The following is a 25,554-nucleotide window of genomic DNA, read 5'->3' on the forward strand; positions in this document are numbered from 1 at the left end:
CGATATGCCGTTCAGAGGGGCTTTATGGTATGAAAATCTGTTTTTGGAGCAGACATTCCATTAAGATTTTAGTTTCCGGATTGAAAAGACTTTTGTAAAGTTGTAATTCCGTTTTCATGGCTTCGCCATACTGATTACAACAGAGCTTAATAAATAGTTTGACTTGTAGTTAATGAATGAGCAACATCAGGCATAAAGTGTAGTCAGGGGACAAATCATAACGACATATGCTGCTACGAGGTAAAAAGATATCTATCTTAAGATATCTACAGTAGTCAACAACAGGGATCACTACTTATGTAAAACATTGGTTTGTTCAGCCTTAGTGTGATTATAAATTAACTAGACAAAATATTCTACTACTGTAGACACTTAAATACATAAAGATGATTCAGAAATCCACAGATAATTATTTTAAGTTGCAAATATGAGGACATCAAGATCATTTTAACACAGAGGAACATTAGAATAAAAATTGACCAAACTCCTTCCAAATGTTCGATTAACTTTTCCCTTTGCAACATCCAGCAGTGACCAGCTCTTCTTTATTGGGGAAATATCTGCAAGTAAGACATACAGTTATGTATATGTCAGGTTAAAGATGCTGTTATTTTTTATTACGCCTCCACGCTGGCGACAGCCGTCGCTGGAGGCATATTGTTTTCCGGTTGTCCGTCTGTCCGTCTCATGAACATGATAATCCAGGAACATCTTGAGGGAATTTCTTCAAATGTGGAGCCAATGTTCACTTGGACTCAAGGATGAACTGATTTGATTGTGGCGGTCAAAGGTCAAGGTCACTGTGGTCTCTTCAAAAAACGTTTTTGGCAGTAGCTCATGAATTCATACGCCAATTATGATAAAATATACTTAATACATTTTATTAAATTCCTTCAAAGTCTTCACTACATATGTGTCTGGACAGACATGGACTTAAAATGCAACTTGCTTGGTTGGCGTACAACCTCGAGGTGGTAATTCTAGTTTTCTTTCAAAGATGACTGGATAGTTCCCATAATATTTATTTTACTCGTTAATTCGCTGACTACATACGGCTGTAATCATCATTAAATATGATATGTGCTTTTCTGATTTGGGCAACCTACAGAATTTGCTTGGAGTCTAGTGAACATCTCAAGACATGAAGGTGCCTGCGCAGTGAAGAGATGCTCCCGAAAATATGATTTATTTATAATATTTGTATAAAATAGAAAAATCTGGTTCATTAAATACCTTCAGTTACTTACCTTCGATAACAGATCGTGGTCATCACTAGCACGGTCACACCACCGATCACTACTATCACTGCAGTGACAACGGAGACAGCAGAAAGCAAGGAGGGCTCTGGATCAGTGCAGGCACACGCACACACACACACACACACACACACACACACAAAGAAACATTCATCGGAAGTGACAGAATCTAATATGTTGTGCTAGTTTGAAATATTTCAGCAATGTAAGTTCACATTTATCCATAAAGTACTTTTCAAATAGAAAAGTACTCAAAAGTGCATTTAAAAGAAAGGAATTTAGCAAAACATAAAAATTCCAAATAGGCAGAGAATGTGCTTGAGAGAAGGGGGCAGCATCTGAACCAACCTGAGCAAATAAAGGAACCTGGGATGTTGAGGCACTGCAGGTTTTGTGGGCAAGGTGAAATCTGTTCTTCACATTCATTAGTGTCTGAGACAGTCAAAAACAAATCAGTGAGCCTGCAGTGAAATTGTATCATGATATGAAAATATTTTGGTATGATAAACAATACTGTTATCTAAACCGATGAGGATTTTTAAAAAATTTTGAAATAGTTTACAAAACAATTTCACCTCAAGGTTAATTCAGTAGCTGCTCTGTAGCTTTTTATCGTGTCAAACGATATTCCTCAACTAATGGAGTTTGCCTAGTTGTAGATGTTCAGATTTACATTTTTATGAACATTTTATGGAGTACTGAGATTACACCTTCATTCTTGACCTTAAATAGAAATTGTGGTGAGACTGTTATGTTGTCTACTGTTTCCAACGTCCAGAATGAACTATATCTTGAACATGGACGAAAAGTCCTTAATGTTCTCAGAAAAATGGAAATTTGAACATAGAGAATTCATCCATGACAACCGAGGAAAATCATGTGATACTGTCGAGAGCTCCAGAACAGCTACTTAATGGACCTTGTGGGAAGATTGTTTTGAAGATTGTTTGGACTTTCATTCCCCGAGGTCGAAAATGAGCTTTCGGTCTCAAATTTTAAGAATAATCTACATTTTTGGATTTTTGGTTCACATCTGACCATCAACATTACCATCCAGAGGAACATCGGTTTTGTTAAATGTGACACATAAACCCTATTGTAAAAACTGGTGGTTAGAAATATCAGGATATCCACTACAGTTGTGTCATCCGGCCCTTGTTTAGGCTTAGTACCTTGACATGTTGGAGGTGTGGGGCTCCACTGGTGGCTGTTTGGATCACAGCTGACCGATGAAGATCCCAGCAGCTTGAAGCCCGAGTGACACTCATACAGAATCACAGAGTCACAGAGCAGGGAGTAGCCAGATTGGATCCTGGGTATGGGACCACAGCTGGGGTCTGGGAGAGAAGTCAGTGAAAAAAACAACACAACAGAAGCGTGATATCACACTCAACGTATTCCTCTGCCCCCCCGATTCCTCACCTGTGTCTGGTTCTTTCCAAGGGCTGAGGTCAAGGTGGGGGATGAGCGGGTGGGCACAGGCCAGCATGTCCTCGGGGCTCTCAGTGATTGAGAACGGGTCAGCAGGGACAAGGCTGATGTGGCTGTTATCGCAAATAATGCGGGACAGAGAGACGGCATGGAGGTGTCTCCTTTGGGTGCTGGTGAACACTCCCTCCCTCTCCCACCAAAACCTCAGAGGACAAAGACAGACTTAACTTTCTGTTCTCGTCTACGGTTTTTAATCCATGTTGTTGGATCAGAGGATGATCATTAGAGGATTTAGTTTTACCTGTCTCCATCTCTCAGGGCTCTGAACTGTCTGGCCAGCAGGCAGGCCAGGAGTGGTCCAACTCGGCCTCCAGGCAGAGCGGGCTCAGAGATGGCACCCACCCATACATCAATATTGTGGGGTGTCCCATACAAGAGCTGGAATTTGTGAGCCAAAGTGAAATTACCCAGGATTTCAGCCAACTCCGATGTAGAGTTGGGAACAGGGAGGCCGCAGAGCCTTCGCCACGAGCCGTATCCTGACGGGACCAGATGAGACAGAAAGCGGGAGTTTAAAGGTTGGTGTGGGACCACCATGTCTGAAACACAGACCAACTCTGCTAATGAAATAAAACATTAACGTGAATAAGTTTGGTGTTTGTTTAGCGAGCAAACTTTATTTAGACAGCACTTTCTAACAGAACTTAGAAAGTGATTTGTGAGAAGAGGAAAAAGGGAAAAGGGAGATAGACAGAAATGACGAAATGTAAAAACAGGGAGAAATAACTGTGTAACCCACAAAGTAAAAGTATTTTTAAAAAAAAATTTCAAGAAAAACCAAAGAAAACAAATAGCTGATTTGGCTACTTGGGAAATATTATCTGAGGCTGTTCCCCGGTTTACAAGCAACAGCAAATTGATCACATTACAAGATACATCTTGGGGCTTACTGCCTCGGCAAAACAGTTCCTGGGGGAAAACCCTTAATTTTGAGGACACGTTTCTGCCTCTACTGACAAGTGATGTTTATTCACACAACTGCTGCTAGACTAGCAGGCCTCTGGACTGCTAATTAACACACACATTCTTACATCTGGAACTGGTTCATGAATCAACAGTCAAGCTTTTTCACACAGACATTAAAAAACCCAGGTGTAACTAATACTGGTACCAGGCAAGCCGTGGTCTCGGCCCCTCTGGAGGTTAAGGGCCCCGAGGTCTAGAGGCATCCCTCCCTGTGCCTGAAACAGCCTCTCTGTAAGCTCTTCCACCATCATCTGACCTGGAGTCTGCAGCTTGGCTGGAGACAACAACAGGCCGCGCAGCACAGGGTCTATACCGCCTGAAATACCGGGAGAAAGGGGAAGACAGAAACAGAACAGCTGAGTAAACCACATTTTATTTTAAGTAATTTAAGTCCAATGAATTACAGCTTTGTTCTTTACCTTCCTGCACCACCCTCCATGAGGCAAACAGGGAATGATGCAGAGGCAGCGGGGGATGCTGGGAGTTCGTGGTGTATCCTGGCCCCAGCCTGGTCACCACTGGCTGCACCGTGACATGGGCGAAACGAAATGCAGCAGCTGCAAAGACATTTGCGATGCTGGGATCCACTTCAGGATTATAACCCTCGTAGGGAGGCATCAGAAGGGACGTGGCGACGTCACCGAGGACCCGCGGCAGGTAGTGCTCCCATGTCAGGATCTGGGGAAAAAAATCGAGGCCGGTCAGAGTGCTGGGAGCGCTCATGTAAGTTGAGGTGAATGGATGTCAAGCCGAAACTGTGAGTGATACCTGGTGAATGGCTCCCAAGATCTTGCGGGCCTCCTGATAGAGAATGTCAGAGCTCCAGTGAGAGTTGAGCACGTGCAGTTCTTTCACCAGCCGGTTGTGTTCTCTCAGAAAGAGCGTGTGCAGTGCGATCATTCCCAGATGCTCATTGGCTCTTGAATCACCTGTGAAACGTCAATGATAAACAGCCTCTCCACTGAAGCCTGGAGAGAATGGACAATTCGCTATATTTACTCACCAGCTTGAAAGCAGGACGTGGCGTTGTCCCAGTGTGCGGATCTGCCCGACGCCCCGAAGGTGGTGGTGTTTCGAGGGCCGCAGGGGTCCAGGTGCGCCTGCTGGCGAGGCAGGAAGGGCATGTAGGACAGCTCGTGGTCTGAGTGCTGGGAGTTGAGGGCCATTGAGCCCAGAGGAGAGGAGTGGTTTCTCAGAGCTGATGCCAGACTGGCGGAGCTGCCGTACACCATACTGGCATCTACAAAGGAGGTGATGGCGTTGAGCTGCTCTCGGTGGAGATGAGGGAGGAGTCCTGCACCACAGCTGGGAGCAGAGCGGAAGAAAGGCATGCAACTCTGGACGCCATTACGGGGATCTGACGGAGGGATCTGGGAAAGAAAGTTTGATTTATTTGTTTTTACTTTTTTTTTATTTTCATAGCAATATAGTAACATAGATACAATGTTGTATAATTTATTCATTGCTTGTAATTTACTAAATTGTAACTGGTGCCCCACACTTTCATCTGTGCTTTGCACCTGCTTTATTTTTACTGTATTTCTTTTTTCTAGTTTTACTTTTATTTTATTATATTGTATTCAATTTTAGCATGTATTCGTGTTTTTAAATATTATGTATTGCATGCATGTATGGGATATTTACAAGATTCATATTTATTTTACTATGTACATTGAGCATCTTAGGCACAAACATTTCTTTTAAGATGAATAAAGTTCTACCCTATCTCATAAAATGAAAGATGCGTAGTCATCAAGCACCACAAGCAAATCCCTGGTTGAAACTGTGATGAAAGTTGGGTAGTTTTTTCATATGGAATATGTCTACTTTTTGAAAATTATTTCAGCTTTTACCTTAAAGAACAAAGAACAGCCACACTGTTCTATCCAAATCTGGTAAAAGATTTATCATTTCCCTCCACACGTTTGACTTGAACTGCAGATACTCATAATTAACAACAACTAATAATGTCATTTATAAGTTGCACACAAAATACTATAACAATGTCTGTCACTTTCTTCAATTTAAATTTGAAGACACTGCTTTTATTTTGGTTCTGTGCCTTATACACTGTTTTCTTGCTGACTATAAACAATAAGACCATCTGACTTAAGAAATGAGTTAAAACATATTTGAAATAAACTTTAAAAAATGTTTGACATTTCCTGTTTTCTTTTATTCCTTTTTGAAGCATCAAATTATTTTATAACTTTGGCTCCAATCCTGGGGGGGTCATGACACCCCAATGGGCTGCGATTCAAGCAGTCGTGAGATGATGAACAGGATAGAATAGAAAAAAAACGTATGCACCAAGATTTTTATTATTTTTTTCTTATTAGTTGTTAACTAATAAAAGTTAACGTTTAATAATAATTAAACGATAACTTTAAAAAGTATTTAAATTTAACATTGGAACAAAAATCGCTCTTTGCATGATCTGTCCATAACCCACAGACAATATGCAACCAGTGACAGAACGGTGGCAAGAAAAAGTCAGTGAACCCTTTGGAATGACCTAGTTTACTGCATCAGTTGGTCATAAAATGTGATCTGATCTTCCTCTAACTCACAGCTACAGAGAAACACAACGTGCTTACGCTAATATCACACAAACAATTATGATCATTCATGTCTTTCTGGACCACACCCATTGAACATTCACAGTGCTTTTGGAATAAGTAAGTGAACCCTTGGATTTAATAACTGGTCAAACCTGCTTGGATGTCTGGTGGGAACGGCTCTCTGAGCTCATTCCACAGCACCTCTGTTAGGTTAATGTCTTGGATATGACTGGACCACTCCAAAAGGTGGATTTTATTTGGTTGAATTCAATCTGTAGTAGTTTTACTTCGATGTTTCGATATAGGGCCATTGTCCTGCTGCACCACCCAACTTCTACTGAGCTTCAGCTGACATTATCCCGTGAGACACCTTGATAAACCAAGGAATTCATTTCCCCTGGATGATGGTGAGCTGTCCAGGCCCAGAGACAGCACAGCCCCATATCATGACGCTTCCTCCGCTGTTGGTGTCAAGATGCTCTTTGGCAAACTTCAGGCGTGCAGTGGTGTTCGTTTTGGAGAGCAACAGCTTCCTCTGTGGTGTCTGGCATGGACTGCATGCTTCATGCAATCATGCACCATGATTTGCGTATGGTAGACTCATGAAAACAGATGTTAATCAGCTCCAATGATTTCCTTAAGCCTTTAGCTGTTGCTCTGAGTTTCTTTTTTATCTCACTTATTATTCTGCATTTTGATTTTGGGAGTCCTCTTAGCTGGGCGCCCAGTCCTAGGGAGAGTAGCCACAGAACTAAATCCTCTCCATTTATAGACAGTTTGTTTAGCTGTGGAAGCGAGGCATGGTTCACATCAGCAGATGCTTCTTGTGAATAGCAAACTCACAATGTTTGAGGGGTTTTTTTTTTACAAGCCAAAGTGGCTCTAACCCAGACCTTGAGTCTGGTTTCACTGATTGGACTCCAGGTTTGCTGACTCCTGACTCCCATTGTTGTCTTTAGCTGAGGGGTTCACAACCCCTTTTTTCCAACCTACACTGTGAATGTTTGAATGATGTTTTAAATATGGACAATTTGTGCAATACCATTTGTATGTTATCTGTTAAAATCGATTGTGTTTGTTCATAATTGTAACTAAGATGAATATCTGACCTTACTTTATGGCACATTTATACATACTAAATGAAGGCCATTCCAAAGGCTTCACTAACTTTTCTTGCCATTGTGGGTCACACGTAGACATTGCTTTATTTTAGGGGGTCACAAGCCAAAATGTTCGGAAAGCACTGTCCAAACTGAAGCTCTAATAGTTAGGGCACCTGTATGGGAAAACAGGGCGTGTCCCGGCTGCAGGTGTGCGTGCAGTCAGCTCCGGTCCTGAAGGCAGCTGTGCTGGGGCTCTGAGGCGTCAGCACCACGTCGTGGTCTATCCACTGACCCCACTCCACCAGCAGGTGAGACAAAGTGGAGTCCGGAGAGATGTTGTCATTGTGAGTGAACAGCACCTGTTGAGACACCAGCCGCACCTGGACAACAAAAAGGGTGAGGAGTGATGAAGTTACAGCAGCGGATGGGGACAGAGGATAACTGAGTGCTGCTGCAGGACCCTTACTGGCGGCAGGCTGACGTTGTGGTAGGTGTGCTCGGGGTCCCACCCTCTGGGCGTCCCCCACATGTCCTCGTACTCTGGAGGCAGCCAACGGGAATACGGGATGTTTGCAGCGCCCCATCTGGGGTGCTGCCTGAACAGGACACGACAGACATATTCACCAATAAAACAACAACAAAGTGGATTCAGGACAGCTGGCACTACGAGTAGCTCTGACCTGTTGTTGCACTCCCCTGTGATGGATCTGTAGCGCTCAGATAGACAGTCACTCTGGCAGATGGGTCTCTGCAGCTCAGCAGAGCAGCCCGACACTTGCAGCAGATTCTGCACATCTCCTTCACTCAGCAGCTCTTTAGGAAAATAGGGTAAACACAACAAGACCCTAGTGATACAAATAACTTCAAATCAAGCTCTTGCCTTGTGACAGAAAACCTACCCCATACATAATGACATGCTCCTGACATTTTGTGTGCATTGTTACAAGGGTTTGTTACTGGGACCTACAGGGGAACAGTAACAGTCTAATCCCTCTTTATTTGAGCCTGGATCTGCAGTTAACAGCTTTTAATTGTTTTTTGTTTTTTTAAAGGTTTCATCAAATGCTTGGAATTAGTCAAAAAAAACCCAAACAATTTAACATGCAGGTGCAGTAACATCTCTATGTGTTGTGTAATGCTGCTGCTCAGTACCATGAGGGTTGGGCTGCACCATAGTGTGGGTGTAGACCATCTCTCTGATCAGTTCCACTGTGTTGTCCAGCAGTTCTGCAGCCCGGATTTGAGTCCTGGTTCTGGCTTCAGTCTGTTTGAACTGAGCCAGCAGGTCACTGGGTCTCAGAGCGCCTTCAGTCAGAGACTTCTTCCCCCTGGAAACATTAAGTGCTTAATTTTTAGTGCCATCACAATACTTTATAACAGTAAAATGAAGATTTGTGCTTCGCAGTGGTTCAGCTTGGTCTGAAGTATTCCCTCAGTGCCTCGGGAATTTCTACCTTTCACTTGTGCGAGCGTACGCAGCATCAGTCAGCTCCATCGCCCTCTGAAGAGCTTCCTTCACAAATACAGACCCCAGATACACAGTTCCTGATATAAACACAAAGGAAAACAGAGGTGCACTTAGAAAGACTCCTCAGTAGCTGCTCTTAGTAATAATCAAACAGAAATCCTACCTGAGGTGTTGTCAAATACTCTGTTCGGTGACGCATGCTCAGGGAAGGAGAGCAGGAGAAGAGACAGTCCAAGCAGAGAGACGGACACCTGAAACCATGTCTGAGTTATCTCAAGAAATGTGGTACTTTACTCTATCAAATTAATTTAAAAAAAAATACAAAAACAAGGAAGAAAAACAGAAACTCACCGTGAATGCAGTGTCCATCTAGAGCTTTAAAACTGTTCAATCCGTGCAGAAAGGATTCACTTCAGGTGAACACATCTAACCAGGCTCATCGTATCCTACTGCTGCGCTGACTGTGATTCATCCTGAGAGCCAAAAGGTGTATGTGTTTGTGTGTGTGTGCGTGTGCGTCAGTGTGTGTTCGGCTCTGAGCATTGAGGTTGCCATTTATACACTGGCAGCAGGGCCAACAGGTATGTGCAGAATCACCTTATCTGTCCTTCTGGTGACAGGAAGGCAACATCAAACACTGGACTGACTGCGTCGACCTAATAACCTTTCAAATCAAATTTACTTCTGTCCTCTCGCCCATGATGAAAACCTTCTGTCATATGTGGCTCAGTTCAAATAAATTAAACTCTTCTACCGATCCCTCCAGAGCACAGGGAAATGTAGCAGTGGGCACCAACCAAATACGGGCGGTTGAAATATTGGACGTCCAAGCAGTGCGCTACATTGGGAGCGGACTGAGAAGACAGGATACTTTATTATTTTTAAGCAGCCAAACCGAATTTCACAATGACACATTAGGTTCAGTTTTTTTTCAGGGATCATTTTTTATTACAAGCGTGTCTCTGTGTCTTCGCCCTCATGCCAGTTCAATCTGATCGCCCCTGTGCCAGTGACACAGAGAGGTGGGTGAGGAATCAAGGATTCAGGGAAATGAAGCACAAGGAATGAGGTTGAAAATAAGGGGATCAAACAGAAAAGTCTCAGTTACAGTAAATCGCTCTAGAGGACGTGACTCATGAAGCGCGGCTGCGTCCAGTATGAGCCTTTTCAAATCAAATGTGACGGCACCAGGACTTCTCTCAGCCTGCTCTCTTCCCTTTGATGCTCCAGGTGTGTGATACCATCAAATGAGTCATCAGTCCCATTTCATTAGGTCGTTATTAATATTATCTATGCTGACCCACATTACCCATCTTCTACTGCCCCTGCTGTTCATCATCAACATCTGAATTGTATAAATCCTTTGTTCTCAAAAATGTATAATTGAAGAAAATACAAACCCGAAATACACATTTTTTAAAAATGCGTAATTTCACTCAAATCATAAAGTCCTTTCTCCCACTAAACCCTAATAGTTTCAAGCCATGTAAGTTGTTTGAGTTTACTGGTTTGGCTTAAAGCTTAGCACCAGGGCTTGACATGACTGTGCTGACCAGAACCTTTGTACCTTTGTTCCCAAAAAAAAAAAAAAAAGAAAAAGAAAAAGAAAGAAAACACGATGTCTTGTACAGATAGTTTTATTCACATATTATCGGGTTAGAACATTTGTTACTGTTATTATGGACAGTTCATTTTTTTTTGTCATAGCAGGACATGAAATATTTTCTTACCTGTACATGCTTAACCTGCTTAAAAAAAACAGTAATGTGATGATACCCTGTACATGCACCTGAATACTGATAAAATTGGCAAGTAAATGGAACAAAGAGGATAATACTAGAGAGATCTGTGCAAAGACAATGTGAAGTAAAAGTTAAACCAATAATACTGCTCTCACTGGGATGATAAGTACCTACATTTGAAAGCTTCGACAAATATCACAGTGCATAAATTAAGCAACAGCTTCAAAAGCAGTTAGGGGGGAGACGTAACAGTACAGACAGGGTTGGTTATGTTCTTTGGCTTAGAGAAGCTGCTGTCCACACAGCGCTGATCTGGAGTTAGGCATGCTGAGACCACAGGAACCGATCGCAGCGCTCGAGCATCGTCTGGATCATTGCCCTGAAACGAAATAACAAGAAACAGGTTGACTCATTTATTACACTGAGTCTCTTTCATTTTGTTGGCCCTGGTTGGTCATGATCACCATGGTAAACAATTCCAGGGCTGCGATTCCAGACTTCAAACATATTTTGATTCTTATCTCTTCAGACCACTAAGACAACTGTCACACCCTCCTATTCCCTGAGAGACCATGCAAACATCTTCCTCTATTATACTGCTCTCATCAAGACATATTAAAATCCCTGGACTAATCAAGAATGCCTGATGGAGATTTATGCATGTATGTTTGATTTATTTTTTTTATTGTAGTCTGCATTTAAAAACATGAAAGAAATGCTGGAACTGCTTCCTGCTCTCATAGCTTACAAAAGTTGGATAGTTTGGTAATCAGCACCCTGACCCACCTCTGCCTCTTCTCGGTGATTCTCAGGAGCTCGCAGACCAGTTTGGAGCGAGGGGACAGGTCCAGCTGCACTCCGCACTCATCCAGGAGAGCTCGAGCTTGGTCAGGTCCTGCTGTCCGGGCCAGCATCAGGGTCAGGTTCTCCAGGCTGATCTTTCCTCCACAGTCTGCTGAGCCGTCGGACCAGCTGCTCCCATTTACACCCGCGACCTGCTCTGACTCTACCACATTGCTGAGCTCCTGAGACAACTGGATCAAGAGCTTCCACTCATCCAAGGTCTGGGGCTCAACACCTGGATAATAACAGAGAGCCAGTAAAGATGTAAGTCTATGATGGTGCTTTAGTTAGAGTGTGTTTAACCTATCAGTGTTAAATCTGGGTGGTTGCCAGATAAATGGCTGCAGTGACAGTCATTGAGGTGAATCATTAATTACATGTATATATCATGATTTATGAGCACACGCTGACAGTCAATACTGATAACAAATGTTTGGATGAAGCACTGTACAAACTGAAAGTGAACTATTGAAAGCCAAAGAAGCTGTTAAAGGGCCTCATGCAAGAACCAGTCGTTGTCCTGTTAGAGTGGCACGTATGACGGATTTCAGAGAATTTGTGGCCTTCACCAATTTTCCCGTACTTTTTCATATGAGTCATGAGCAGATAGACTGTCTTTCTTCACAGGGAATAACACACTCGTTACTTAAAAAATTATAGCGGCGTAGCCTGAATGAATTTGGAGTTTAAATATGATACCTAAACTGTTGATGTAATTAAAAAATGAGATATATATATATATATATACATACACACACAAATACACACACACACACACACACACACACACACACACACACACACACACACATATATAAAACAAACTTTTGTTTTTTTTAGATTTTAGTATTTTTATTGGCATATTTTGTCACAGCGGCTTCTACATTTCGCTAGTTGTTAGAAAATTCTCTCAATCCTCTCGCTGCCTCAGGTTCTTTACACAGGTCTTTGTCATCCTCTGTTGTACCTGACAGTGAAACATCACCGTAGGCTATAATGTATCTCAGTGATTGTCGTTCCCTTTATTTCTGTCACAGTCTGCGCTGCTCTGATGACAAGTCAATAATGTCTGACAGAAGACCTGGAGCTCCGCAGAGTGAAATTCACATTTTTACTCGTTTGACATTTTTGTGGATTAAACTTTCCCACAAATGAAGCAGAGTAGGCAGCCTTATATGGCAGTTTTAGGGGCATAGATTATGCAAATGAGGAGCAAATCTCCCAAACGTGCACCTCCTCATGTCTAGGTGTCATTCGTCAGGCTGAAAGGAGCGATTTACGCCAAATTTGTGAGGTTAAGAAAATTTGGTTAAGCCATGAATCTGACACCCCTCAGAGGAAAGAAATAAGAATTTAGGGACAAGAGTACGAAAATGCTCTTGCACGAGGCCCAATGTTACTTTACACAGAGTGTAAATACCAGTGTTAAACTTATAAAGACCATGCTTCCTGCATTTACTCAATTAAACAAACCCAACTTAAATTAATCCGGTTGTAGTTTTGGTTTTAGTCAAGATTAGCTATTCTGCAGTGTATTCATGTACATCTTTGTGTGTTTGTCTTGGCTAGTGATCTCATATCTTGTGTTGCGGTGAGTTTATAGTACATAGTTGATGTAAACATGCTGCATTACTTGTGCATCACATGTGTGCGCACTGGATTTCAATGCAGCACACGTGTGGACACGTGTGTATATCTCAGTAACTCCTGACAGTGTAACCAACACGTTCTATCAGATGATGACAGATTATAATTCTCCTTCTGGCTGAAAGAGTGAAAGGAAAAGATTCTGAGAAATGGTTTTACCCTCAGGTTCCTCCAGCAGGCTGATGTCATCCAGCCGACAGATGGTGGAGAACACCTCTGTGCGACGCTGCAGCTCACAGCAGAGGTAGAGGTAGCCCATCCAGTACCTGTACATGTACAAAACATCACAGAAAAGGGTATATATGACACTGTAAACTCACTACCAAATACTGCCGTCCATAACGAAAGATGACTTGTTCTGCACAGAATAAGAATATTAGAGGTACCCGTGACTGCGGCATGTCTCTGCCATCTTCTGCTTGGAGGACAGGTCTGCAGGAAGACGAATCAGCAGAGACAGGAGGCGTCCGTAGCCCCAACTGAAATAATGCGAATGCCACCTGCAAAAGATTTCCACTTGACTTCACAGTTCAAATTATTCTTATACTTTACTTTCACTTCAGTATCTTAGTGTGTTGAAGCCTAAATAGAACCCAGTGGTGAAATGTACCCATGATAGTAGTTTAGTTCACATCCATCCAGATATAATGATTTGTTTTTGTATTTTAATTTGATATCTAGCTTTGAATAAAGGCTAAATAATTAAAATATACACTTTTCACACCTGCATATATCAGTTGCAATTATAATTAAAGGAACAGAGATGTTACTTTGAATTTTTCACACATTAAACAGAACCAGACCTGGGCTGTCCATCAGGGGTTAGGGTGTCACAGCGTTGAGGAGCATCATGGGTAAGTGCCAGCTCCAGCCAATCCTGTCTCAGTGTTTCTGGTTCGAGAAGGGACTGCAAAAATGACAACCTAGAGAAAGAAATGAATGTATGATTCAGCAACAATAAGAGTTTAATGTCTTTTTTTTTTTTTTTCAAAAAAAAGATGAATACCTGTGCTCTTCAGTTCGTGATTGGACCAGATTATCCAGGTAGGCCAGGAAGTGGCTTTGCTGAGCCATGGTCATTACATCAGCGGGAGTTATCGTAGGATAGAACTGGGAAAACGACCGTACAGCCGCCTCCCCGTGCTTCTCATACAGCCTGGATAATAACAGAGTGAGTCAGAGCTGACTTCACAAGGTCCATCACAACTTAAACATTATGTGTAGTTGAGAGAAATACGGGTGGTGACCTGTGTAAGTGAGCGAAGAGAAAAGGTGCGCTCCAGGGCTGCAGCTCTCTCAGACTGCGCAGTGATCTCAGTAAATCACCTCTCTGAATAATCTCCACCACCTTACTGGCCTGAGTGAGATCTATGGAGAAAAAATAAAGTTGCTTTTCAAAAATCCTTGAAGATTAAACTATGAAAATATCAGAGATGAATGGAGCATCTGATTTATTTATAAATTGTAGATGCAAATTAATAAAGTTAATAAAAATGATAACATGATGAATGACTGATTTTTATGATTCAAATGGAACAACTACACTGATTTATTTCTGAGACAAGAAAAGTTTTTTCAGACGTCTGAGGATCTTTCCCTGACCTACTCAGTGGAAAATGACCCAGCTTTTAAATATCTGTATCAATTCACATTCAGCATTATATTTCTTAATCTGCTTTTATTAATTCATTTAATATTTAAAAAATGAATTTTCATTTCAAACACTGGCAGCCCGATGCCACATTTTTGACTCTTTTTTTAGGCGTGTTTTCAGTTTTTTGTTTATATTTCATTTTACCTTTTTTCACTTTTTACAGTACAGGCAATTATCCTCCTGATCAACTTGATTTCATCTGGTAATTATTATATTGCTACTACTAATTATTATTTTTAGTAGCAGTAGTAATTATCATATTAACATTAAACTACCAGTTTATTCACAGTTTCAGTTTTTCATCCACATATTTTTTCTGTATTTGTGAAATGTGAAAGCTGAAAATAAAACAGAAAAAAAAGATGAAACAGGAGTGGGTATGGTATGATCAAGCGATTTAAGGAGAGGCTTCTGACCTAGCATGGCCTCAATGAAGGAGCTCTGCACTTCGGGCTGCTCCTGGTAACATAGCAGACACATTCTTCTCACGCGCTCTTGATCCAGCAGGAAGAAGTAACGGCGCAGGAAAGTTGTGCACCCCAGTGCCTGTTCATTCCCCTGGTTTCTGAAGCAGCTCAGCTCTGTGTATAGTGTGGCCAGCTGGGTGAGATTAGCCAGGAGATCTGATGGTACAGGCTTGGGGGACACCACTCGCACAGGCTCTGGAGGACTCCCGTTTGAAACTTCAGACACCTTCTCAGTGGAGTCACACTGGTCCTCTTGTTCTGCGAGCTCAGGGGACTCTTTTTCCTCCTCTTCCTCCGTAACACGCACTGCTGCTTCTCCTGATGAGCGGGAAGACTCCTCTGGCTGCTCTGAGCAGGAGCTCAGGTAATCCCTCTCCCATCTCTCCTCTCCTGGTCCATCCATGTTTGAATCACTGACACCAGATGACCCGAGCTCTGCAGGTCCGAGTATTTGCTCTAGCACTGGCAGCCACTCCAGCAAAGCTTCTCCCAGGCAGACTGGATCTAGTAGCACCAAAGGATCTTGGATCTGAGAGCTGATGTTTGGAAAGTATTTGTACGTGAATTCCAGAGTACGGGTTCAGTTTTTAAGAAAAACTGGAAAATAAAAGTTATGAAATCCTGCAGTGGGAATAACACAATGCTGAGCACTTACATAGTTCAGTACTTACATAGTTCGCTCTGTTGCTGAATGGAGTTCCTGCATGTTGGCCTCTGTGTTAGGCATTTCATCATAAACTCTGTGATGACAAATACATCTCACTGGTTTACTTAAATTTACTTCTAATGGTCTATTCACAACAAACGTGGATTAGTAAAAAAAGTGTCCTAAAGTCAGTGAAAAGAAGAAATGAGTATGGACTAATTCTTTTATTTCCTTTATAACTATAACAACAACACATAGACACACTTGTTCTCTGTACTTACTCATTTTCCATTTCTTCTGCATATGGAGCTGTGGTTGCTGACATTTCGGACTGTCCGCCCTCTCTGAATTCAGGTCTCTGCCAGAGTTCAGAGTTCATCTGGAGTGTGTTGATCTTCTCTGTTGTCTTTTTAACAAAACTAGAAACACTGTGCCAAAGAAAACAGAATCAAATCAAGTCGAACAGAGCTACGAAACATGAACCTTTTCATATTGATGACTGAGTGTGATGCTTAGAAATGAAACATGCCACGTGACTATTCAGATGAACAATGTGAATTTAAAAAAATGGCTGTGGGTCTTCAGTGGAAAGGGGAAGTAAGCCATCTAAAAACACAGCTGCACATAAATAATGTTATTGTAGTTTCAATCCACAAAAAAAAAAAAGAAAAAGAAAAAAAGAAGTACAAACCACAAGTAATTTAATCAGTGTTCAAATGCAATTCAAAAACCCAAAACTACACACTGCAGCTGCATGTCTGCATGACATGACACATTCTTCTGTTCAAAGCTGTTAGCATGCCTGTCCTTTATTTCTCTGGATGTTCACCTGTCTTTGACGGCCTGCAGTGCGATGCGAGGGGGCTTGGGGCGGAATGAGAGGGGGAGGTGGAACTGCAGGCCTTGCTCAGATCGCTCAGCCTCCAGACGCTCACTGCTCTGTGAATCTGAATAAAGATGGGGGCAAGAGCCAGAGGAAAAACACAGATGGATGGAGTACTGGAGGGGAATGATGACAGGGAGAGTGCAAAAGGCAAGCAGATGGCGCAACGGTGCCAGACACCACTATACAGAGAAAGTAAATCAAATGCTGCACAATACAAAAAATACAGAACCAAAATGGTGATAAATGTGTGATACAATGAAGGAGACAAGAAACTTGATATTAACAAATCGGGAAGATTATATTCATAAAGCATGTCAGTCATCAGTGATCATTCAGCTCTCACAGCAAATCCAGTGGTGCAGCATAGAAACATGTTTGATTATACGATTTCATGTATTGTTCAAATCTGAAACACATCAGTTAGTAGCAAACATACAAGAAGGTATTAGAAACAGGTACATATGATTGTTATGAAAATGGAGATGAAGTCAAAGAGTAAAATTATTATCAGTCACATGTTTGTATCGATAAATCTGTATCTAAAGATGCTCCAAAATGCCAAATATCTTATTTGGCATTTTCCCTCGATGTTTTGTTTTTTGTCATTCAGGTGTTTTAATTGAACAGTAAATATAAAACTGAAAATAAATTCACTCTCTTTTCACTCAGAAGCTTGCTCCTGCCACACGCGCACACGCACACACGCGCACACGCAAACACACGCACACACACAAAATCATATATATGCAGAGAGAGAGAGAACACAAAGAGACGAGAAAGAGTCAAACACAGGGAAAACATTACTACTGGTATATATGAATTTTCATCCCGGGTAATATTCCAGTGTTTCTTCATTCTTGTTTGTTCCAGTGTGTGCAGATTAAACAAATTGTAGAGGTAAATAAGAATATTGTACAAAACAGGTGTTATTTTTGTAAAAAAAAAAATATAGAAAAATATATTATGTTTTTTTTTTTTTTTTTTTACATTTTTGCAGTCATTCTTTATGTTTGATGTCTTAATAAATGAATGTAAAAAAAAAAGTACAGGTAATTATCTTTCTGTTCAACTTGACTCCATCTGGTCATTATTAAATTACTACTACTAATAATAATAATTATTATTATTATTATTATTAATAGTAGTAGCAGTAATTATTATATTACCACTTTAAAACCAACATTAAAAGCTATTGAGCTAACATTAAAATTATACTGTCCTATTGGGGCAGCATTGAAAAAAAAAACCCACCTGAAATTTACTACATAAATTGGAATAACAATTTTGTATGTTTTAAGACAGCATTAGTTATTATTGGAAACATCTGCCTCTTACCTTGATCCACTTGATCTTCCTCTTGCACAAAACTGAACTCTTTGAGCCTCTCCTCCTCTGACATGGACTGATTGATGAGGGAGCTTGTCTCCTCATCTGACTGGCTTCCTCTGCGGCTGATCACGCGATAGATTCCACAGTCCAGGACGTTGAAGCTCTCCTGGATAATGATTTATCTGATATTAGTAGACTCTTTCTTTCATTTGTATTCAGATTAGCAGAGGCTGTGTGCTTCAGTTCCAATACACCCATGTAAATAAAAATGTATTGAATGGATATTCCTGTTCACAGCAGCGTTCTGCTTCTGCATAAAAATGTAGAAGAGGAAGTAATCAGACCATGATATAATTGTTTGAGGTGGAATTATTCTGCACGCCATTCAGCTCCTTGGACTTCAGGACAGGTCATGAGAGAGAAACAAGTCATGGTGGATATATTTGACTGGCTAATATTAGCTGACTTCATACATGCAAGTTCAATTCTTCCGCCAAAGCCTGCTAATCCTAACCTAACAGCCCATTTAATGTAATGCCACAGAGACACCTGCCCTTCATTGACTGAATGGTATCTATAGACACGTAAATGAAATGGAAGTAGGGTGCTCATCATTAACAGTTGTGGCACACAGCTTATACTGTACAGAGACATCATCTACAGAAAGTTGAACTCACATGTGAGGAGATGCTGCTTCTGCGGCTGCTGGAGGCAGAGTCCAGAGGCTCGAGCTTAGTGATGACTTCCTCCAGCTGGCCAATCAGATCCAGGTGTGTGGTGGAACTAAGCTGGGACCTGAGGTGTTCAAGGCGGTCGATGGGAATGGATTTCCTTGCCTGGAGTAAGAGTTTAGGTTTTAATTTATGAATCCACCAACACAAAAGTTCAACACAGGTGACAAACACACATTGGCCCTTACTCTGATTGTAAGAAATGTGGTCAAGAGGCCTGTTTTTTTTTTAGAAGTTTTAGTTCAAAATTTTACCTGTGATACGTAAACTTGGTCTTTTCATATTTGTCTTTCACCCTCTGCATAAACCCAGACTCACTGAGGTTTACAATACATTTTGATAGATTGATACTACAAAGTACTATTGACTCTAAAGTCTGGTTAAATATGTGCTATGTTAAGGAGATCATAATGTTAACCACGAAGATAATGCCTTGGTACCTATGTCTTAAATGTATTGTACTGTTTGTTAGGTAATAGCAGTAGTCATATGTTGGGCCACTGAAAGTGAGACAACTCAGGTGAACAGGTATGATCTGTGCATTATCCTTAGTGACGCAGAAGGTTAAACATTTTTACTGAACAGCTTAGCCCAATTACACTGTACAAAGAGACAAGGCCAGTTAGCATGGCAGTAGCAGCCATCTTACCCTGCTGGTGGTGATTGTGTGCTGAAACATACAACAGACGGTAGCAGCCAGAGGCCAGGACTCCCTACGCAGCAGACGCTCAACGCAGCGCTCTGCAGATAACAGGGAGAGGTGGGACAGATGTCCGCTGCCGTGGAGACAGAAGAGATCGCTGCGGTAGACTGCGATATCAACCAAGTCTGCAAAATCAGAAAACAGGTTTGGATCAATTTACGGTAAAAAAAAAAAAAAAAAGTCAATGAAAAACAGGAACAGTATGTATGTCTGATCATTGCTGAAATGATCACTCGAACAATTATTATGATCACTGATATTGATAATTATGTTGGGACAATATTAAACTGAACTGACATACATGATTACATGGGATCAACTTTGAAGCACAAAGAATTACATGTTTGGGAAAAGGACAAAAGATTATGTTTACGAACAAAATTATCTGAGGGTTCAATTATTCCTGGTTTGGTTTTTATGAGACAAATCAGCAAACACACCTTTGAGTTCAGTCCACAGAAGCAATTGTCCATTTTGAGGTGTGAAGATATAAATGGCAGAATCAGTCCAGGTCAGCAAGTTTTGGTCTCTAAACAAATAAATGAAATGTAGAGTTTGTCACGTGACAGGCTCATCTGCACGTGTTTTTTTAAATAATGTTGTCTGATGTCAATTACGTATGTGAGCCTTATTGTCAATACTATAGATGTGATAAAAATAGTGATTGACAAGTCAAACAAGTCAAGATGATAAAATATAAAAGGATATGTTACTTTACCCCAAATAAAGCAGTTTAGGGAAGGCAATTGACTGGGGGCTCTTCTGCACTGGGTTGTAATGTGGCTCATTTCTGCAGGTAACAAGGAAAAAAGGACAAATTAGGAGTTTGGCTTTTTACAGAAGACACCATAAAAGCAGGAACAATCAGTACCTGTAAGTGATGAGAGGTAGAGGAGGACAGCCCAGGAGCTGTTTGAACTGATGGGTGCTCAGAACCTCGCCATTAAAACTGGCCTCCCATATCCGAGACCCCGGCCTGGCACAGTACAGCAGGGGTGGCTGACCAACTAATAATCCCCTGTTCTGAGGGAAAAAACAAGCTCCGTACTCCCCATCACGCTCCTTATTTCCAACACGCCAGAACTTCTCCCTGAAGGCAGGTAAGGGAGACGTCCGACATACAGAAAGGAGATTTTCATGAGTAAGCAGAAATGATCATCATTTTGACGCAGCTGTTTTGGGAACTCAAAAAGCCTTCTGTACCTGCTTATTCTATGCAGGATCACAAAGTGAAATGATACAGGGCATCAGTATCTTATATGACCAGATAAATTAGTTGTAGCTTTAGAATATGAAAATATAAATGTCGAGATCAGTGTTTGAAAAATTTGTCAAGAATCCTTAATAAAACAACAGAAAACTAGTATGTCTGCCATAGGGATATGGATTCAGAATCTTGCTAAGGGACATTTAAGTAGGGACCATATATACCTATACAGAGCAATTAACAGAGGTCCTCTGAGAGTCCCTAAAGACAGACTATTAGAGACACAAGACAGATGACGACATATTGTTCCTCACCTCTCTGTGTCGCAGAGGTAGCAGCGACTGAGGGAAGACACAAGCAGGCGGCCATCTTGGTACCCAAGCTGAACCACTCTGGAGTCAACAGTGGTGACGGTCTGAACAGGGAAGATAACGAATGCTGATCCCTGGACACAAAGAAAAAACAATCATATACAATCATATATATGAATGATGAACTATCAAAAAGTGCTAAATATAGAGGACTGAGGCACAGCAAGTAGGAGTGACACCGGTTCATTTTGCTGGACCACGAAAAAGTGTAAGAAAAAAAATATAAGCTGTCAGCCAGTGATTACAGTTATTTTTCTTGTGAATGGAAAGGATTTTTTTAAAATATTGCAATTTGTCTCTCAGTCACACTTGACTGCTGTTGCCCAGACACAGATTTGACAAAACAACTGTAGCCTATTAATTGCAATAGCTTATACTTTACATACCGGCCAACTGTTTTCCATTTTCCAAACACAAGTTTTAAGATTGTATTTCTGACAGGTAGTCGATTTCAGTTTGGGGTGAAAATCAACATCAAAAAGAAAAAATAGTATATCTTCCATGATGTATATGTACATAGGTTTGGGCACCCAGTCAACAAGTGCTAAATGGTCACATCTACTATGCAGAAATCAAAGCCTCCAAAAGGTTTTTAGTAGCCGGTTGATCTTCTTTTCTATTTTTGCTTTACAATCTTTTCACCCTCTCTTCTTCCCAGAGCACTTATTAGTTCACTAATAAGTGCTCTTATTAGTCACAACTTTACTTTGTTGACCATGCCAAGTAAGAATCAATTATCTTTATTTTTAGATCCTTAGTCAGCCGCTTGGATGTCTCTTTGATTGGTGACTGTTAGCACAACACCCTGAGAAGTTAGAGGGGTAAAAGAGTTCACTAACCTCTGTCACCTGGCTTAAATTAAAGCCCGCTGATTCAGTTAAGTTCTGGGACATGCTATTCCACCAGTGGATCAGCTAGAAAGTGCCTAAACTTTTTCAAAAGCCACATTTACTTTATATACATTAATATTAAGGAAAGAGACAACTTTCATTGTTAATCAGCAGACAATACCTTTCCCAGCTTGGAGGATCCCGCACGCAGAAAGGACACCTTGCCTCCTGAGTCCCCGACAAAAACTCTGAGTGTACTCGTGTCCCAACAGAGAGCAGTGATGGCCTGACCTCTGTGCTCCCAGGACACACTGACTCTCTCTGGACGACCCCGCCGCTCCAGCTGCAGCTCCCACACCACCACCAGACCCTGACTGGACCAGAGACAAACCCAGCAAACCGTGTGAACAATGCAGGCAACACAAATAACACAGAGATACTGTATATGTCATATGAGGGGAGAGGAGGAAGGTAACATTAAATGACAACAGGTTATTTTGTTTAAGGGTAGATGAGTATGAGACATGTCTTTACTCCATGGACTGACTCTAACCTTGTTGCAACAGCGATGAAATCTTCATCATGAGGGCAACACGCCACCTGAGTGACAGATCCCTCCTGAAAAAGAGCACACAGTGGATGGGGAGTTAGCAAGAAATTAAGAGAAACTGACACATACAAACACTGCATTCCTTATAATGTGCATCTGTATTAGTTAACAGCAGAACAACAGTCAGCTCTGTATTTCTGCACAACAGGTACTCAGTCACATATTACCTTGTGAGTGAGAATGATCCTTTGTTTCCAGCCCTCCTTCTGAATCAGGTGCAACCCCCCTGCGGATGTTCCTAATGCCAGCCACTTCCTTGACACTGCCAAACATGTGCACTGTAACACAATAGAATCCCATTTAGAAGTTGCTGATCTGCTCATCTGTTCAGTCAGATACACGTTGTTAGATAAACATTGATTTTTTTGGTGATAACATGTTGTAATTTTTGTTTTTAGTCCACCCACTTCTCAGACTAGGACAGACTCAATCTCATTTGATCTACGTTTGGGAAGTACAAGATAGGCAAGATACATGTCCTATAATTGTTTTAAGTATGGGTCATTTAGTAATTTCTAACTCTGCACTACTATAAAAACATTAAATAAGAAGCTACTATAAATTATCTATGTGTGATTTTATTATAAGACTGATTCAGAGACGTGATGCTGAGACCTACCTTGAGCCTGCCGGAGTCTAAACGCAGCGCAGACAGAAGTGGATCAAGGCAGTCAAACTCAGCCAGTACATGACTGTGGTTGTCTGGCACAACTGGTATCAGGGACATTTTCACTGGTGTTCCTCCACAACTGTGAGAGAATGCTAGAGTTAGTAAATTGTGAAAAATAAAAATGTGAGCGACCATACCACACATACCACAGCTCTCAGCCGTGTGGCATCACATGACATTTAGTAAACTGACCAGTCATGACTCCACTTACACCATCTCCAGCCCAGTGAAACACCCCTCATCAGACCTTAACTACCATACATGAGGAAGAAACCATTGTCATTAAATTCTTTACCTCACACAAGCATACACAAAATTCAGTTTTAGGCTGAGATTTATCAAAATCATCTCTAGTGCAGTATCAGTGTTTTTCAAATGACTCGGGTCCTGGAGCTGTCAGTTATTATTGCAAAAAACAGTTCTGACAGGACCACAAAAACACCACTCAGCTAAGAATACAGCACAACACACCATAGTTTGACTTCAGTTTACTTGTTGTGGTTTAACATGAACTTACGATGAAGCAAAAGCAAAACTAAAGCTTTAAATCATTAAATAACCATAAACTATAAGTTATTTAGGTTTAAATGCTAGAAAAAGGGGTTAAAACAAAATGTTGGAACATAAATGCTTCTCAGCAACACAGTAATTGACACAAGTACCTCAGAAGAGGGTGAGAAGTGACAGTCAACTCTGACCTCTGACCTTCTGTTTGTTATCCCTCTACTGTAACAAGTATGCATTTTAGATTACGATTCTTCGGTGAAGAAAAATAACCTTAGTGACACAACTACATTGATTATTTTAACTCTGGCATTTACAGGTGCAACTAACGATGATTTCAACTCGTGATTAATCATTTTGCCTATAAAATAACAGTAAAGACTGAAAAACTGCTGTAATAATTTCCCACAGACCAATCTCTTGTATTGTCTGATCAATGTCCCAATATCCAAAGATATTCTGTATACCATCATGTGCTACAAAGCATCAAATCCTCAAATTCGAGGCGCTAGAAACAGCACACATTTGGCATTTTAGCATAAAGCACGACTAAAATGCTTATTTCACGGTTAAAATAGTTGCAGATGAATTTTCTGTCGACTGACTAATCGATTTATCATCGCAGCGCTGCATGCATTATTGTGTAAATAACAGTTTGCTCTTGTAGTCGGTCGATGGTGAGCGGATTTTAAGTAACTTACATACCGTTGGTTAGTTTAAAGATAACAGTGCATCACGTTATAATCTCATAGCGTGGGCAAGTATGTAAAGTCTTACTTTGTTAAGTCACTGGAGCTGTCCAATACATGCTGTGGAGTAAATGAATTGTTGTGGGGTACAAATATACAGTTGCATGAAATGGAAGTACCCACGGAAAGTACCAGTACCTCAGATGTGTAGCCTACATGAGTACAGTACCTGAGTATTACTGAATTGAAGAGGACATCGATGTAACGTCAACAGACGTTCGAATCATCCGCTACCATTCCGTCCTAATTTTAACTGTAATAACCGTCAAAAACCGTCCGTCCTTCACTTTAATGCAGCCACAGAACCACTGCGAGTCAGTCGGTCGGTTATCTGGACGGCACCTTTACAGTTCAGCCTGTAAGTACACGGTGAGGCGGTTATTTTTAATGAGTTGCTGCGAATCTCACAGCCAACCGAGGGGCGATTAGATCGGCCAGTTCGTGGCAATCGGCATCACGAGACCCGGCTGCTGACACTGATGCTAACGTTTCTATCAAAAACTACGAGGACGCCCAAAGCCCAAAAATCAAATAAATATGAGCACGGCAGGGCTATGATAAATATGTCTGAACGTTTTATTGAAGTTATGATACATCTTACGACTCAGTTCAGATGGCCATCTCGCCCCAATGTCGTTATATTTGTAATAACAAGTTAGCAAACATGCTAGCTTAGACGGGGATGTTATCTTGCACTCGCTGTAAAACTCACCTGATGGCTGGAGCGACAGACCAGCATTACCACTCGCAAGTCGACACCGAACCGCCGTCTGACATCCCCGGCTTTGCTGAGTGATTTTGGAGAAAGCCAGCGGCCGGTGTCACGCCACTCTTGACGGCAGCCTGCCGACCTGTCACGGATTCACTCAGCTGATGTGAGGACACTTCCTGAAGGCAGCGCGTCGGTTTTCCCCACCGGCCGCGCTGGATGCCCTCGTTTGTCATAAAGAAAAACGAAACCATTTCCAAATGTTGTAGAATGCAGCGACTTGTTTACAAAGGCGACAAAAAAAAAAAAAACAGCTCCATATCCTGTGGTTTATAAAACAGCACGGCAGAAAAAAACCAACCCCCTCTTCTAAAAACTGAGACGAATGACCAAAAACATAAGTGGAGGTGC

General features: G+C 41.4%; 2 protein-coding genes across 3 annotated transcripts; both read right to left on the reverse strand.

Annotated features, from left to right (window-relative positions):
* Window positions 1-502: 502 nt before the first annotated feature.
* On the reverse strand, window positions 503-9,214 carry epx (eosinophil peroxidase). Its single transcript, XM_040132261.1, has 16 exons — window positions 9,197-9,214; window positions 9,009-9,096; window positions 8,832-8,922; window positions 8,530-8,705; window positions 8,058-8,190; window positions 7,844-7,973; window positions 7,551-7,757; window positions 4,717-5,083; window positions 4,482-4,642; window positions 4,133-4,391; window positions 3,859-4,029; window positions 2,989-3,226; window positions 2,679-2,890; window positions 2,429-2,593; window positions 1,248-1,305; window positions 503-560 (listed from the first exon to the last, which is right to left on the reverse strand). Exons 1-16 carry the CDS (start codon window positions 9,212-9,214, stop codon window positions 503-505), a joined length of 2,532 nt encoding a protein of 843 aa, XP_039988195.1.
* Window positions 9,215-10,466: 1,252 nt separating this feature from the next.
* On the reverse strand, window positions 10,467-25,434 carry hps5 (HPS5 biogenesis of lysosomal organelles complex 2 subunit 2). Of its 2 annotated transcripts, XM_040133667.1 has the most exons (24): window positions 25,147-25,434; window positions 24,604-24,790; window positions 23,131-23,260; window positions 22,679-22,789; window positions 22,455-22,519; window positions 22,083-22,275; window positions 21,015-21,145; window positions 20,365-20,583; window positions 20,212-20,283; window positions 19,934-20,022; window positions 19,440-19,618; window positions 18,737-18,895; window positions 18,066-18,225; window positions 16,674-16,791; window positions 16,126-16,272; window positions 15,870-15,938; window positions 15,148-15,734; window positions 14,325-14,445; window positions 14,084-14,233; window positions 13,881-14,000; window positions 13,464-13,577; window positions 13,237-13,343; window positions 11,374-11,665; window positions 10,467-10,966 (listed from the first exon to the last, which is right to left on the reverse strand). In XM_040133667.1, the coding sequence occupies exons 3-24, from the start codon at window positions 23,236-23,238 to the stop codon at window positions 10,906-10,908; spliced, it is 3,372 nt and encodes a 1,123-aa protein (XP_039989601.1). In that variant the 5' UTR covers window positions 23,239-23,260; window positions 24,604-24,790; window positions 25,147-25,434; the 3' UTR covers window positions 10,467-10,905. The 2 variants fall into 2 exon arrangements, with proteins under 2 accessions (XP_039989601.1, XP_039989599.1); XM_040133665.1 differs by lacking the exon at window positions 24,604-24,790 and having other exon boundaries at window positions 25,147-25,433.
* Between the last annotated feature and the right edge of the window lie 120 nt (window positions 25,435-25,554).

This window comes from Xiphias gladius, chromosome 8 (assembly GCF_016859285.1).
Source record: "Xiphias gladius isolate SHS-SW01 ecotype Sanya breed wild chromosome 8, ASM1685928v1, whole genome shotgun sequence".
Lineage (NCBI taxonomy): Eukaryota > Metazoa > Chordata > Actinopteri > Istiophoriformes > Xiphiidae > Xiphias > Xiphias gladius.

Bases quoted from the DNA above. Each gene is read 5' to 3' on its own strand.
- epx (XM_040132261.1), bottom strand. The intron at 8,191-8,529 runs GTACTGAGCAGC...ATTTTCCTAAAG, and splicing joins GGTGCAGCCCAACCCTCATG to AGCTGCTGAGTGAAGGAGAT. The intron at 3,227-3,858 runs GTACCAGTATTA...TGGTCCCGTCAG, and splicing joins CCGAGACCACGGCTTGCCTG to GATACGGCTCGTGGCGAAGG.
- hps5 (XM_040133667.1), bottom strand. From the start codon at position 23,238: ATGTCCCTGATACCAGTTGTGCCAGACAACCACAGTCATGTACTGGCT. The intron at 18,896-19,439 runs GTAAGATGGCTG...CTCTTACTCCAG, and splicing joins ACACAATCACCACCAGCAGG to GCAAGGAAATCCATTCCCAT. The intron at 10,967-11,373 runs GTGGGTCAGGGT...ATTTCGTTTCAG, and splicing joins ATCACCGAGAAGAGGCAGAG to GGCAATGATCCAGACGATGC.